The 16,474-nt window shown below is 28.0% G+C and overlaps 1 protein-coding gene across 2 annotated transcripts in view; it reads left to right on the top strand.

Annotated features, from left to right (window-relative positions):
• The window catches only part of LOC122518047, a 151,283-nt gene that overhangs the window by 84,043 nt on the left and 50,766 nt on the right, over positions 1–16,474 (top strand). Inside the window, exon 1 of one of the 2 annotated variants that reach the window (XM_043636725.1) lies at positions 10,647–10,800. The exons of the other annotated variant lie outside the window; for it this stretch is intronic. Coding sequence (XP_043492660.1) covers positions 10,695–10,800 — 106 coding nt within the window. The 5' untranslated portion in view covers positions 10,647–10,694. Of the gene's footprint in view, positions 1–10,646; positions 10,801–16,474 lie in introns of those variants that run through there. 2 annotated transcript variants of the gene reach the window in all.

Raw genomic sequence — 16,474 nt, 5'->3', positions numbered from 1 at the left:
TGGAGAGAAAATTAAATATATATGTATATAAATGAATAAATAAATAAAAAGAACTAAATATCGCGTTACCCACGACACTTTAACTTTTCATTCTTAAAAAAAGAGGAAATAAAAATGGTAAACAAAAAAGGAAAATAAATATTTCGCTCTCTTCTCGTTCACTACACACACACACACACACATACACATACCTCTTTCTCCCACTTTTTATTCTCGAAAAATTCATCGATATTTCACTCCAGTGCATATACCTGCATGCGTACTAAATCTAACTTCATATAGGTAGATCGAGTATTTTTTTTTTGAGTTTCGAAGTACTGCACACGTACGTACACGTATACGTACACACATACGTACACACATACGTTCGGCGTTACAGGTCGTTCTTTTTTTTTCTCTCGTTAAAATTTTCATTCGGCTTTGCTTGTTAAAAATTTTACTCGATGAAAAAAGCTTCGAAAAAGTGAATATTTTTCTTTTTTTTTTTCAACCAGAACATTTCTCTCTCTCTCTCTCTCTCTCTATCTATCTATCTTTCTTTTTTTCCATTTCTATTTTTTTAACTTCACTTCTCTCTCGACATACGATTAAATAATATAAATCACAAATGATTAGATTCGTTTGCATTTTCAAGTTATTTCTTTCCTATTCATTTTCATTCTTTCTTTTTGTTTTTTTTTTCTTTCGGGGCAGGACCGGGTAATTTTTCTTTCCTCGATTTACGTTTTCAGGTGCTTTCTTTTTTTCCTTTTTTCTTTTTCTACAAATTCTTTTTTTTACATTAGTATAAATTTTTTCTAATTATTATTACAATAAAATTACTTAATATATTTTTTCAAAATTCTTCTTTCAATGTGTACGATTAATTAAATTCTAAACGATTAAGGTGGTATAGTAGGGTGAGGAGGAGGAGGGGGTGGGTTAGTTGGAAAAAAAGAAAAAATAAAAATAAAGTAGCAGACAATTCGTGACTTAATGTTTCTTATTTTATCTTTTTTTTATTCTTTTATTTTTTTTTTTTTGGGGGGGGGGTGTTTGTATCTCTGTCGAAACCGAACCGAGAAGGTAAGTCCGCAATGGGATTTTTAAAAGGAGTTTTCTACAGCTCGGGAAAAAAGGAGACCCGGGCACTCTTAAAACTCGTTACAACTTTGAGCTTGGCCGGTTAATTTGCTCGCTTGCTTGCTCACTCGGTCTGATTCCAAAGCATTCTTTTCTTGGTTTCACCTTATATACTCTCTCTTTCTCTCTTTCTCTTTCTCTTTCTCTTTCTGTCTTTGTCTAGGTGCCGAATACAAAAGCTTAGAACGTTTAATTAACATGAGACCTGTTTTCTACTATTTCGTCCTTTTTTTTCCCCATTTCTTTTCTTTCTTTTCTTAAATATAAAATCGTTTAATATTTTATTTAGTATATTTTTGTAGTATTTTCAATTTGTTCTTTTTTTTTTTTTTGAAATTGAGAATTTTATTTTATTCTATCGTATTTACTACGTTACGAGTATTTAATAATAACCAAAAATAATTATAACAAGAATTATATATAAAATTAATTATTATATATATAATAATATATCGTAATTTTTGTTTAGGTGTCCAATTTAAAGTTTACAAATTTCTTCATTTTCTTTTTTTATTTTATTTTCAATTAACATCATTGTAGCCACGTTGAAAGATTATCATTTAGGTAAAGTAAAACATGCGCGTTGTGTTCGGTTAAATTCAATTCTGTCAGATCGTTTAAAGATGAGCAACAATTGGCACGGTCAATTTAAACGAATTTATTTTTCAATAAATTCATATGAATATTTTTGAAGATACTTCGGGTAGATGTTATTTTTGGATCATAGTTATCGCGATTATTGTCATATTTCTATTATATTTTTTTCTTTTTTTCATCTTTCTCTTTCTTTCTTTCTTTCTTTCTTTCTTTCTTTCTTTCTTTTCTATTCTTTAAATCCTTCGTTTGGTCATAGTTTGCGTTACAAATTAGTTTTTTCCTTTAATGAAATTCCAAAGTGAAAGAAAACCGACCGCGTCCAAGTGAATTTATTCGAACTTCAACAATGAACCTAATGCAAAGTAGTGCATTAACTTTTCAAAGCATTCTTGATTAATAAAAAAAAAATAAAAATAAAAAATGAAAGACTTCTAGTTTTTTTTTTCGATTAATTACAATTAAATAATTATTGTTTTTAATATTTTATAAGAGAACACACACAGAATCTTATGGTTGTAAATTCAATTATTTTAAATAATTGACTTTGAAAATAATTAATTAAAAAAAAGAGAAGTATTTCTTCTTTAAAGGTTTTTTTATTTAAATTATTGTTGACCGGCTGACATACAAATTTTCTAGACAAAAATATATTTAAATGATTAATCAATGCAAATTAGATATAATTCGTATTAATTATGCCTGTATATACTAAAAATAAAAATTTATACAAATATTCATAAGAGAAAACATTCTAATCTACGTTTAAATATGCATTACACATATACATACAACATATATATTTATAAATATTTTTAAACTCAAGTCAAAATTATATTCATAATTGTATGGACAATTTTTTTTAAATATCAATTCTTTATTTTACAAATATTTCATAGGTTAAACGATTTATTTTTACACAAAGGACCAATATACAAATATAATATATCCAATTGTTTATAATATATTTAATTGTACATATGTTCACATATATTGTAATAATAATTTTATAAACTAAATTCAATATTGAATTTACTAGTATAGAAATTTTATGAATTTTCATTTACGAAAGAAACAAAATTATATATATATATATATATTAAAAAAAAAATTCTAATTTAATTTACGCTGACCACTTCATATACAAAAACACACACACACATATATATACATACACATTAAACTATAGAATATTTTATAGAACATATAACAGTTAGATAAATAAAATGTCGAATTTGAATATGTTGTAATTATAATTTTATAAACTAAATGAATTGAACTTACTCGTACAGAAATTTTATAAATTTTCATTTACGAAAGAAACAAAATTATATATATATATATTGAAAAAAAAATTCTAATTTAATTTACGCTGACCACTTCATATACAAAAACACACACACACACACACATATATATACAACATTAAACTATAGAATATTATAGAACATATAACAGTTAGATAAATAAATGTCGAATTTGAATATGTTGTAATTATTTTATAAATAAATTCAATATTGAATTTACTAGTATAGAAATTTTATAAAGTCATTTACGAAAGAAACAAAATTATATCTATATACATTAAAAATAAAATCTAATTTAATTTACGCTGATCACTTATACAAAACACACATACACACACACATATATATATACATATTAAACTATAAAATATTTTATAGAACGTATACAAGTTAGATAAATAAAATATCGAGTTATTCCAGATGAAAAGAGGAACCATCGAAACGTAAAATAAATCTAACAGTTCTTTAAAATGCATACCTCGAAAAGTTGGAGCAAGTAATTAATGAAATTACCTGTACGTTACGTGTGCAACAATGTTTGTTATATATTTCTCTCTCTCTCTCTCTCTCTCTGTTTCTCTTTTTCTTTTTCTTTTTCATTCTTTATTCGAGAACAAGGGAAAAAGTTTGAACACGCGAAACACATATCGTCCTGTGCTAAAGCTCGTTTGAAAATCGATTAGTTCGCGTAGGTCCGAGTATTGTCGCTATTAAAAACGTCAAGTTTAAATGAATTGCTCGTAAATAAGTGAAACAATAATCGTAAGGTTTTGACCTCATTTTTCGGGTCAGTGGTTAGCCACAATTTGTTGGATTTCCAAACGATAAGAATGGATTTTTAGCTTTTTGCAATTACCGTATTTTTCTTTCTTTCATTCTTTCTTTCTTTTCTTTCTTTTTTCCTTGTTTTTTTTTTTTGTAAACAATTTTTTCTCCTTCTCATTTACATTCTATTTTCCTTTCCTTTGCCGCGTATTATCTTTCTCTCTTTCTCCTTTTTTTTTGTTATTTTTTTCCTATCTTTCTGGTTTGTTTTTAGTAGTTCGCATACATTTCCCATTTGTTTCGTATTTTTAACCAATATCATCTCTCCTTGTTTAATTTATTCGACTATTAAATATATAATCGAATAAATGTCGAGTAATTTTATACACTTTGTTAAAGATCTGTATAAAAATTTGATAAACGATGATAATTGCAAAAATTTTCATTAAGTATATTACATTTATTACAAATTAAATAGTAAAGATATCAATCATTTTTTTACAAATTTACTTATTTAATTTCAATATTAGTTGATGAGAATCGTATCGATCGTTTATCGTACGAAAATTGTTATAGGAAATAATGGAATAAACGGGGTTTTTTAATGTTTTATTCGAAAAAAAAAAGAAACAATAATTCGCATCATTAATTTTCGTTTCTTTTTTTTTTTTTTTATTAAATCATTCGATATTTCGAAATAATTCCTAATAAAAATGGGTTAATAGGTTACAATGGATGTAACTTTTTCGTAACAACGATATGTAGTTACTTCGACATAACTTCAGAAGGGTTTTAAGTCTCAAAGAGAAAAGGACCCTTCTCGCTGAAGTACACCTATTGAATTTTCATCTTTTCGCTTACAAAGTAAAGAATATCGATGTAATATATATATATATATATATATATATATATCGATCTATGGAATATCGAGTCTTCCTAAAAGGATCGACAACAAGCCCTTCTTCCTCCCTTGCCCTTCCCCTACCTGCCGCGAAAAAATTGGAATAAAGATTAGAAATATTTCGAAAAAAAAACCGAAAAAAGATAGATATCAAGATTGGAAATTCCTTTGAAGTATTTATATATATATATATATATTCTTTTTCTATTTTATTTTCACAGTATCTTTTCTCATCCACCTATCAGAAATTTTTCGTATCACAATTTTAGTCGGATTCTTTTATTCGTTTTAAAGAGAAAATTTCGTTCTTTTGATTTTACAAATTGTACTTACATTCATACGTATGTATAAGAAATATAACAAAAAGAAAAAAAACAAAATACGAAGAAACATTTTCATCCGTAACTTAATATTGTAAAATTACTTTTTGCAATAGTATATATATAAATAAATTATTATTATATATTATTATATATATAATATAATATATGTATTATTATATATATATTTATTGGAAATAAAAATTATTCATTTTTTATTAATTAATTAATTATTAGTATATATATTTATTGGAAATAAAAAATATATTTTTTTATTTTAATTATAAATTGAGGAACGGTTTAGTATGCTTTTTTCTTTTGTTTTTCTTTTATTTTTTTGTTTAAGATAACGTTCGATTGATTCCAAACAATCGATTTTATCTTTTTCATTCGATCAAAAGAGAAAGAAAAAGACAGAGAGAAAGAGAGAGAGAGAGAGCGACTTCAAAAGGAAAAGTAGAAATTACATTGGACCGTAGTCGTTTGCCTTCGAACGTCGATCGGTGAAAATTAATCGTCCGTGGAGATAGAAGGAAAGGTAGAAAGGAAGTAGGAAAGAAAAAGGATAAAAAATAGAAGGATTACAGAAGTGAAAGAAAGGAAGAAAGAAAGTGAAGGAATCGATTCGTACGTTAAGCTCGTAATTATTTGAATGAAATATTCGTCCTTTTAAAGATTCTTTTATATACCGAGTTAGGATATCCATGATAAATATATATTTCAAGGTATAAATAATTTATTATTTTTTTCTTTCTTTCTATATAATAAAAAATTAGATCGTTTATCGATATATTCCTTTAATTATTCTTTTTTATTTTTTCATTCCAAGCCAAAAACTCTCTTAGTTTTAATCGGTTAAATATTTCTTAGAAGTAATATTACTTTTGTTTTTTTAACAACTGATTAAATTATTTATTTGTCATTATTTATCGTATACAATCTTCAAGTATTCTCTCGTTAATTAAAATGTTTTTTAATCCATGTATTTTTCTCTTTTAATATTATTTTCTATACAAATCAATTTCATTTATCCGCGTTCGATCGATATCTTATTTATTTGTTGTAACGATAAATTAATTCATTGCAATATTAATGTGAAACGAGATTAGAAATAATTATTTAAAGATAATTGATGATTTGTAATAAGAAAATTTATTCGTTTGGGTTACCCGTGCTATTTAATATTACTTAACCAATTTTCGAAAGATAGACAGAGAAAATGTGTATGTGTGTGTGTGTGTGAGAGAGAAAGAGAACACCAGTAGCACGTCGTCGAGATTGCAATTTTCTCTCATCAAGAAAATAAAGAATGTTAACAATAATTCCCTTCTCTTAGCTTTTCAAACGAGATTTAAGCTCTCGCAGGCAAGCAAGCAAGCAGGCAAGCAGGCGGGCTTTCCTTCAAAACCCTCTTTCACCCCTCCCCCCTCACCCCATGCTCTACCCTTTCCCAGAATTTCCGACTTCTTAATCTCGTCACCTTTCTGGCTACCCGCCCATCCATTCGGTAATCTAATTTTCCACCTAAAAGGAAAGGGTTTTAATCGTTCTTCTTAACCTTCCCTCGTACCCCTCCCCCCCGAGAGGACAGAAATTACAATAATTTTTTCTTAATTCGTCCTTTTAAACTTTCTTCACTTTTCTTTGCTTAACTTCTTTACGATTATCTTGAATATCTGTTAATACATATTTGAAAATATTGAACGAACATGAAAACGAAATAAAAAATAAAAAATAAAAAAAGACGGAATACAAAATAAAAATGTGCGTCAACGTGGTACAAGCACCTTTCCTAGAATAAATTTTTAACATTTATTGTACGTTAAGTAAAGAGAAAAGAAAATCGTGATCGCAACGAACGTGTAATAAAATTAATTTAATATAAATAAATTACATAAATAAAATATAGATATATAATAATTAATTACGATAGAAATATTTGTGAGTATAAGATCGATAATATGTATATATATATATTAAAACACGTGATTAAAATTCATTTGCATAATACGGTGGGAGGGGGTAAAGAGAGAGAGAGAGAGAGTGGTTGGTATTTAAAAGAAGCATATATACCATAGGTACGTAATTAAAAAGTCAAGGTAAATTTGAAAAGGGCTACGTAGACTTAACCACGAAATAATAGTTACGTTCGATGTTAAAGGGACTACGTTAGCAAGTATAATCCTTCGGTTCTCTATCATTAACGAACTGTTAAGCAAAATTTGTGAGAAGATCGGAAACGAGTGGGTAGTATTATCTGGTTGGTAGAAATGGGAAAAGGATTAAAAAGAGAGAGAAAATCGGTAAAGATAGAAAGAGACATAGAGAAAACTATGACGAAAGTAAGAGACAGATAATTACTACGTGAATGAGTATGTAAAAGAGAAAGAGAAAGATGTGAGAAGTAGTGGGGGGTAGTAGGAGGTAGTGGGAGGTAATGAGAAGTGGTGGGAAGTAATGAAAGGTAGTGGGAGGTACAGAAAACTATGACGAAAGTAAGAGACAGATAATTACTACGTGAATGAGTATGTAAAAGAGAAAGAGAAAGATGTGAGAAGTAGTGGGAGGTAATGAGAGTAGTGGGAAGTAATGAAAGGTAGTGGGAGGTAGTGGGAGGGGTAGTTTGAGGGGGTAGTGGGAGGGGGTAGTGGGAGTATAGTTTTAATTACCGCGAGTGTATTTGAAATAGCTGCACGGCCGTCTGTGGCAGAAACTGCGGAGAGGAGGATTTAATGCTCGTAATTACTAAGCGTTACGTTAGCCACGAAATAATGTCTTTGGGTGTTCTACTCTGTACGGCTCGATTGCTCGACGAAGAGTTCCGAGTAAGCACGAAATGCAACTTTCCTGGTGAAGAACCGCGTTCCTCTCTTCTATTTCAACTTATCCAGCCCATCATCCCTCTACCCTAGACCTACACACTTTCAAAACTTCCAGTTCCGTATCCAACAGCACCTACATCTTCCGCACCTTCTCTTATATTTCTGTTTCTGTTTTTGTTTCTGTTTCTCTCTTTTTCCTTCTTTTCTTTTATATATATATACTTATAAGCGTATAAGAATGTATTTGTATTTCTATTGAAGTATGCTACCTCGACTTTTGTATCCACGACACGAAGTACGAACTACTTTCGTGATAAAGATTTGCAATTCCTTGTTCCTTATTTTTCTTTTTCTTTTTCTTTTTCTTTTTTTTCTTTTGCTTCCTTTTATTTTTTTTCTTTCTCTCTCTCTCTTTCTCATGCAGTACCATTTTTCTGTTCGCGACGTTTCCTTCCAAGAGAGAACGAGGTCCGTTCGTGGAATTTTATATCTCGTCGTCGGGAACATCGAATGCCTTGGAAAAAGTTTCTTCCTTTAGGAACACGGAATGGGAGGGAAAAGTTCGAACTGTTGGGAAGAAAATTTTTACTATGGATTTGTATACTCGCCGAATTGTATCATTGCTTTCTTTCTTTCTTTCTTTTTTTTGTTTTCTTTTTTCGTCAACTTTTTTATCTATCGCAATTTGGGAGTTTTAATCGAGTACCTTTCTTTTTATTTGATTTTATATTTAGGATTTTTATATTACGTTTACAAGATTATTAGTTTTGTAATATTTACTTAGCAGTATAAGCCTAAAGTGTGTTGCAAGATATTGAAATGAATTATTTATATTATCTAAAAATGTTTGATTCGTCCAATAGAAATATAATGCATAATAATAAATTATTTTCATTATTTTATTATGTATAGGCAAGATTCGTGGTTTATAATTTAAAAAATAAGAAAAAAGAAATTACTATAGATAAAGAAATTAATTTGTTGAATCATCCGACAATGATTATTTACAATGGTAGAATAATTTCATTTCCAAATGAAATTAGGATCACTTTAATACAAATAAATAAATACAAAATTAGGATTTCCGACGAATGATTTGACGAACGTAAAGAGACGAATTTGATTGTTAACGGATGTTATTAATTTTATAATATTTGTATTAAGGTAAATATTATATATTACTAATTATTATACGAATACATGTGTGTGATTAATACATAAACGTTTGTTATAAGTAGTGGAAAATTCATTAGAGGGGGGAGTGGTGGGTGTTTGTGTGTGTGTGTGTGTGTGCATATAGGGATCGATAGAAATTTCTCGACACGTTTATGAGTATAATACGCGCTAATGAATATTACTCAATAAAGTAAATTCATATTCACAGTTCACAAAACAGAATTCGTACCATAGAAGTGAAGAGAACGCGTTCGATAATTAAAGTGCACCCCGATGATTACACCGCATTCCGAAACGTTATTGTTGTTGCAAACCCGATGGAATATATAGTTGAATAATCCTGAACACATTTTCTAGTCCAAGTATATACATTACATGCTTATAGAAGCGTACAAATATATTTTATTATTTCATTTTTAAATATTTCAATATTTCATCACTTTTGATATATAAATCATTTATTTACTATTTTTTATTCCACATAATTAAACAATGTTTATTTTTTTGGTTAAATCAATAATTTTGATCCTGAAATAATACGAATTTAATACTCGAATAATTTTATTTTAATCAATATTTTCAGGCACAATTATTCCAATACGATTATTCTTTAATACACATATATATATAAAAATAAAATTATATAGTTTATATAAAAATAAATTATATAATTTTATATAAAATAAATTTATATAAAAATAAAATTGATATAAAATAAAATTATAAAATTTATATATATAAAAGGAACAAAAATCAAAACACATGCTATCCTCAATATTAATTTCATTTGCACAAATTACGCATATAACCTTCAATCGTGATTATCTTATTTACAATAAACTCGACCATATCAGTCATTAACTACTTTAAACAATGAACACTTAAGAGTACAGTAAAGAAATAGGGTGTAGGTCGAAAGTGGTAATAGTAGATGGGTTGGAAGATAGGTAGAGGGAGGTGGAGGGGGATGGGAGGGGGCGTAGTAATTGTGGTAGTGGTAGTGGTAACGGTAGTGGGGGAATTGAGGGTGGATGACTGCGTACTACGAAGAGGTCCTTTCACCCCTCGAAACAGTCTTCTTCCTTGCACCCTTCTACCCACTCCCACCCTCTTCTTATTCTCTATGGTACTACCCTCCTGGCACAGCAACGTAACATAAAGCAGCGCACGCGCTATTCGAACGACAGGATATTCTCTCCCTCTCTCTCTTACTCTTTTTCTCATAGTAGTAGTATAAGAGAGGGAGAGAGAGAGAAAATCAACCGTGTTCGCGCCTAAAATCTTTCAGGGAAGTCGAGGAAGGTCGATCAGTCGCATAACGGACATCGTGCTTCAACATTTTACCACCGAGAGACAGAAACACGCATGCGAATAACCCATCCATGCGAACGTAATCTTTATTATATTTTTTTTCTTCTTTTATATTATTATTTATATAAAAAATAATTGATTATTATCCGGGAGTGATAATGAACGGATAAATCGTGTTCCAAGTGTTCATCGTTAATTATGGATGACCGTGAATATATCGTTAAACGTTTGAATTCTTTTTCTTTTTTACCTGTTTCACCTGAGCTCTCTTTTTCCTTTCTCGTTAATATTATTATTATTATTCTTTTTCCTTCTATTTATCTGTTATTATTTTTTTATTCAATAAGAAAAAAGGAGTACGAGAGAAGGTAGAGGGATGATGCTCGTTGGTACGAGGAGCACCCCTCCCTTTTGTATTTTTATTATTATTATTATTATTTTTTATCAACGACTGGGACACGTGGATGGTAAAAATGATAACTGTAAGTTTTTATTTATTCATCACTTTTTATTATCTGATTTTGTTCTCTCTTCGACAATTTTATTTTTTATTATAATAGTAATAATAATAATAATAATAATAATAATAATAATAATAATAATAATAATAATAATAATAATGTATGTGAGGGTGAGGGACACAGAGGGGGTGAATGTAGGCTGATATAAATTTCAAATGAAACAAATCCAATATAACTTTAATATCCTTTCTGATAATATATGTATAAAAAAATAAAATATGTATAAAAAAAGGAAAAAGGAAAAAAAGAAAGAAAAAAAATAAGAAAATAAGAACGTCTCTCTAGGTTTGATAGTTTCATTAAAATGGTAGATGATCCACGTTTGAACGTAAAGGACATTAGCATTTCATTGGCGATAAAACGTTTGATGAAACTATCTTGTACAGCCATGATCACGTACAATGTGATCTACCCAAGTGAATTTACGATCTTACTCGTAATACGTTAGTCGTAAACATCTTCGGCATATTTCCGAAGGTATTCACGCACACACACATACACACATATACGTGTGTGTAAAATGTTCGTTGATAAGAAACTACATGGAAGATATTTAAAATTTTATTAGGAAATTTTCAATTAATTGTTATTTGTAAGTTTATTAAAATGTCTCATTAAACATTAATTGTCAGATTTTGATTAACGTTATTTTTACAAATTAATTAAACAAAAATATGATAAGAGCAAGATCGTCTAAAATAATATGGTATTGAAAACAAAAATCAACTACAAATTGATTACCAATGAAATAAATTATTTCATAGTAAAGAATTCTTTATTATTTTATTAAACCATAGATAAAATATAAATTAATTAGAAAGGGTATAAAATAAAATTAATAATTATCTTTAGGTATGCACAAAACAACACAATTTCGTTTATCTTTATTATTTTGATTTATTCTTTCTTCCAAAGTACTTTTCTTTCCCTTTTTTTGTTTTTTTTTTTTGATTCTTCTTCTTCTTCTTCTTCTTCTTCCTCTGTAACTAAAGGAAAGTAGTAAGACGAAGAAGAAGAAGAAGAAGTAAGATATAGATAAAATCGATCTCGTCGTCTCGCGAAAGAAAATTTTCTTGGCGTTGAACTCCTCTTTCGAGTGCTTAGAGGAAAGTGCTCAGAACTTAATACGCTCGGTTGGCGTTCAGTCGAGCCATGTTACGTTCGAAGAGAGTAATATTGATCGACGAAGGGGGCTTACGTAGTCTTTAGAAAGAAAGAGAAGATAGATAGATAGATAGATAGAGAGAGAGAGAGAGTGAGTGAGTCAGAGAGAATGAGTTAGAAAGAGAGAGAGAGAGAGAGAATAAGGGAGGGTCACATCGAAGGGTGCCACGAGAATGAGAGGAGGAACTACTTGCTTTCAAGATAAGAAGAGAAAGACAATGCGTGTGTACATATATGTTAGTATAAAAGAGAAAAATATAGAAAGAAAGAAAGAAAGAAAGAAAGAAAGAATTTTTGTCTATGTATGTATTTGCATAAGAGAAAGAGAGAGAGAGAGACAAAGAGAGATTAAGTTTGTATATGAAAAGAAAAAAAGAATATGTTTGTCTATGAGAGAAATAGTGTATATATGTATGTGTTAAACAGAGAGAGAGTAAGAGAGAGGAAAATATAGGGCCACACAAACAGAAAAGATTTCCCTCAAGGTTTCAAAGAAGGAAGACTTTTTCGTCAAACTTTGGAGACTTATTTCACATCTTCATTCAAAGTAGTATAGGTATAAATTCAAGAAGGAAAGAAAGAGAGAGAGAGAGAGAGTATGTTCTTCGTTGAAAAGTCAACTTTATACTGATCTTATCCTCTCTTTTAAGTTTGATCAAAATTTCAGTATCTTCTGTTTTTTTTTGTTGGTGATTGACTAAATTTTTGTCTTATCTAGATGAAATAAAGATAATATAGAACTTTGACGGCTTTTATTTTTCTTTTTTTTGATTTATCGATTAATTTAATTGTTCTTTGTGACGTATATTTGATTATAATTATATAATTTTGTTCTATTTTTGTTCTTTTTTCATATTTGATATAATATAAATATAATAATATATAATTATAATATTTAGCAATAATACTAACGATATAATATTTTATAAATTATTATCATTTAAACGAATAATATTCTTATTTAAATACATATCTTTAAAATAATAAGTGAAAATCATAATATTATTAATAATCTCACTAAGAAAAAAATAATAAAAATCTCAATAATCTGTTTCACTTATCTATCAATTTTCTAATTGATATTTTGATTAGAAAAAGAAGGTACTCGAGTTTTATTATGAGAAAATATCATAATTGTTACGAATTATTTGATCAAAATCATTTTATTTTTCTTATAATAGAATAACATATAATTCTAATTGTAATAATACAAACGATATATAATATAATATACTATTGTATAAATTATTATCATTACAAAATAATATTCATACCTGAATACATATCTAATAATAAGTGAAAATCATAATATTATTAATAATCTTACTAACCAAAAATAAAAAAAAATAAAATAAGAAAAATCTCAAATATCTGTTTTCCTACTCTGTCTATCAATTTTTTAATATTTCATATGAAATATAATATAGAAAAAAAAAAATTGGATAAGATGTTTTGGCCCACATAGGAAGTATTTTTGTTCCAGCAGCTGTGTTTTCCACTATAAGTTCAATCTTTAGAAAACTAGCCTATCTAACCCCTCGGTATCTATAGCAGAAAGAAGAAGAGGAAAACTTTTCAATCCAGTTTTGTTCCTTCTCCATTTCTTTTTTCGTCTCATCATTCCTCTCTCTCTCTCTCTCTCTCTTTCTCTCTTTCTTTTTCTCTCACGTTCTTTTCTCGGGCAGTCTCGTTACATGCTTTTTATCTTCTCAACTGATATCGTTCCAAAGAATTTTCGCATCGGGGAATCTTCGATCTTTTCAGTCTTGCTTCAATCCAGAGGCAACGTTGTGTGTTCTTTTACAAGTTTGATCGAACGGAAAGATTAATTTTTTTTTCCCCTCCTTCCTTCCTCTGACCTCCTCCCATCCTTCTTTATCTCTTTCTTCTCATCTCATCTCTACTTCTTCCCACCCCTCTCTCCTTTTTTTTTCTTTCTTTCTTTCTCATTTTTATATAAGATTGAATTTTTCTTTTTTTTTTTTCTTTTGCATAACCTTACACTCCGTATACATTCTTTTTTAAAAGGCCAAAATTTTCTTACCTTTTTTACTCTATTTTTTTTCTTTTTTTTTTTTGCACGAATTAATTTCATCTTTTCTATTCTTATCTTAATGTTCGATCAAATTGAGTTTTTTTCTTAATATCCGGCAAGTGTTTCGTAGATCTGGATCATTCAATCGGTTTCAATTTTGTGGTATTAACTTGTAAAACATTTCTCTCATTTTTCTTTTGTATTTTCTTCTTTTCTCTCTCTCTCTCTCTTTTTTTCTTTTATTTTTTTTTATTTTTCTTAACACATATACACGCGATAAATATTCCTATTACTATGCACATCTCCTCGTGTTTTCTCATTAAATTATTATTTATGACGGAAGAGGGTGGAAAACATTTCAGAAATATAATACTATGTGGCTTATCTTTGGTTTCGTACGATGAAAAATCACTCGTGACACGCGAAAGTATCGTGAGGGTAATTTTTTTTTTGTGCTTTTTCCTTTTTTTTTTTTGTATATATATTTTCTACGTTTTTTTTACGTTTTTTCCAAACATATAATTATCTACATATATTTCTTCGATGATTTTGTTAAAGATTACTTATTTTTTTTTTTTTTATAAGTCATTGGACATATAATTACGCGAGTATTCATTTTAAATTCAATATAGAAGAGTAACGTTAATCTTCATTGTTTTTTTATAGATATAAATCCTTGAGTATTAATTTAAAAATAAATTGAAAAAAAAAGGTAAAACTAAAAAGAAATCGTGCAAATAAAAATATTTGAATATTAATTTAAAATTAATCAAAAAAAAAAGAAATAAATCTTGACGCTTCTTTCTATAGATTATCGTGCAAATAAAAATATTTGAATATTAATTTAAAATTAATCAAAAAAAAAAATAAATCTTGATCCTTGTATCTATAGATCATCGTACAAATAAAAATATTATTGTATTATATTAATATTAATACTATATTCGATCTATGAAAATAAATATTAATTTTTCTTTTCATAGATCCATCGGGTACTCCAATAAATGTATTAATTAAAGCTTTGAAATTCGATCTAAGAGAAAATTATTGATCTTTTGTCTATTTATCTATCTCTCTCTCTCTCTCTCTCTTATCTCATTGAATTCAGTAGACCGCGATTAATCGTAGATGCACGTAGAGATCCAAGCAGAGATCCATTATCTCTCGACGATGCACGAATCAATCGGTTACCAATCGATTGGATAATTCGACTCGGCCTGCCAACAAGGAACCTTGAACATTAGGCATCAACGTCTGGTGCACTTGAACGCATCGACAAATTCGACGAATTTATTTCCGCCAACGAGAACGACGATCGTGACTAATTTCTCATTTTTTTTATTCTTCTATTCTTCTTTTTTTTTTTTAACTATTTTTCTTATTTTTTTAATTAGATTTTTTCTTTAAACAAATCGTAGGATTCGAGGATCGAGGTAGAAGGAGTGTTATAGGATTTAAAAATTATTCAATTGAATTTGTACTTATGTAATTTTTTTTTTTCTGAACAATATGTATACATGTGTTATCGTGAAAGAACAAAATTGGTGTATGTCAAAGTTCACATGGTCGCTTGTCAACACATACCAAATAAGTCAGTTAAAGATCCAAAATATTTGAGTTTACACATTATTTTACACATATATTATATTACACATATATTGGGTAACACATGTATATAAATAATCAAATTATAATTTATAATTGTATCATTTTTAATCCTTTCGTTATTAACGACCCATATAAGAATCGTATTATGCACGACAACACGTGCATATTGTATTCAAGGTAAAACATGAAACAACGAAAGAATTGATGTACAATTTTATTTTTAAATGTAATTATATATTATGTAATATAATAACGAATAATAATTTGTATAGAAATAAAATATATCGATATAATGAAAAATAATTCTAAAATTAGAACAAGTTATATTGTAAAATTACAATTGAAATTATTGGATAACTCGAGAATCTTAGATTTCAAAATTATTTAATTATGTCACTTTTTTTTATTCGAATTCTTTCGATCATAACTAATTTATCCTTTTCTTTTTTATATATATATATAAACTTATATCATACTTAAATCTAATATATACTGTATATACATATAATTGAAATTGTAGACACGGCTGTTCGAACGAGAATACGCTCGTCAAATATAATATCAAGCAGTTTCTTTTTTTTCTTTCTTTCTTTCTTTCTTTCTTTCTTTCTCTTTCTAGTATTCGGTAACAACCATCGTTATTTTCTTATTGTTCGTTCTCAAATCTATTAAATGAATTCTTTCCAAATAACTCGAAAATCGTTATTTTAAAAAACATATTACACAACGAGATCACGCAATCGAGAAATAAAAAAAAAGAAAGAAGAAACATCAAATGTTCGTTAATAATATTAAAACTAATTTTAAACCTACAATAATATAACAAAT

The sequence above is a fragment of the Polistes fuscatus genome, unplaced genomic scaffold, assembly GCF_010416935.1.
Source record: "Polistes fuscatus isolate 324 unplaced genomic scaffold, CU_Pfus_HIC Scaffold1, whole genome shotgun sequence".
NCBI lineage: Eukaryota > Metazoa > Arthropoda > Insecta > Hymenoptera > Vespidae > Polistes > Polistes fuscatus.
The sequence above is the reverse complement of the archived record's forward strand: the minus strand, read 5'-3'. Positions and strand labels throughout refer to the sequence as shown.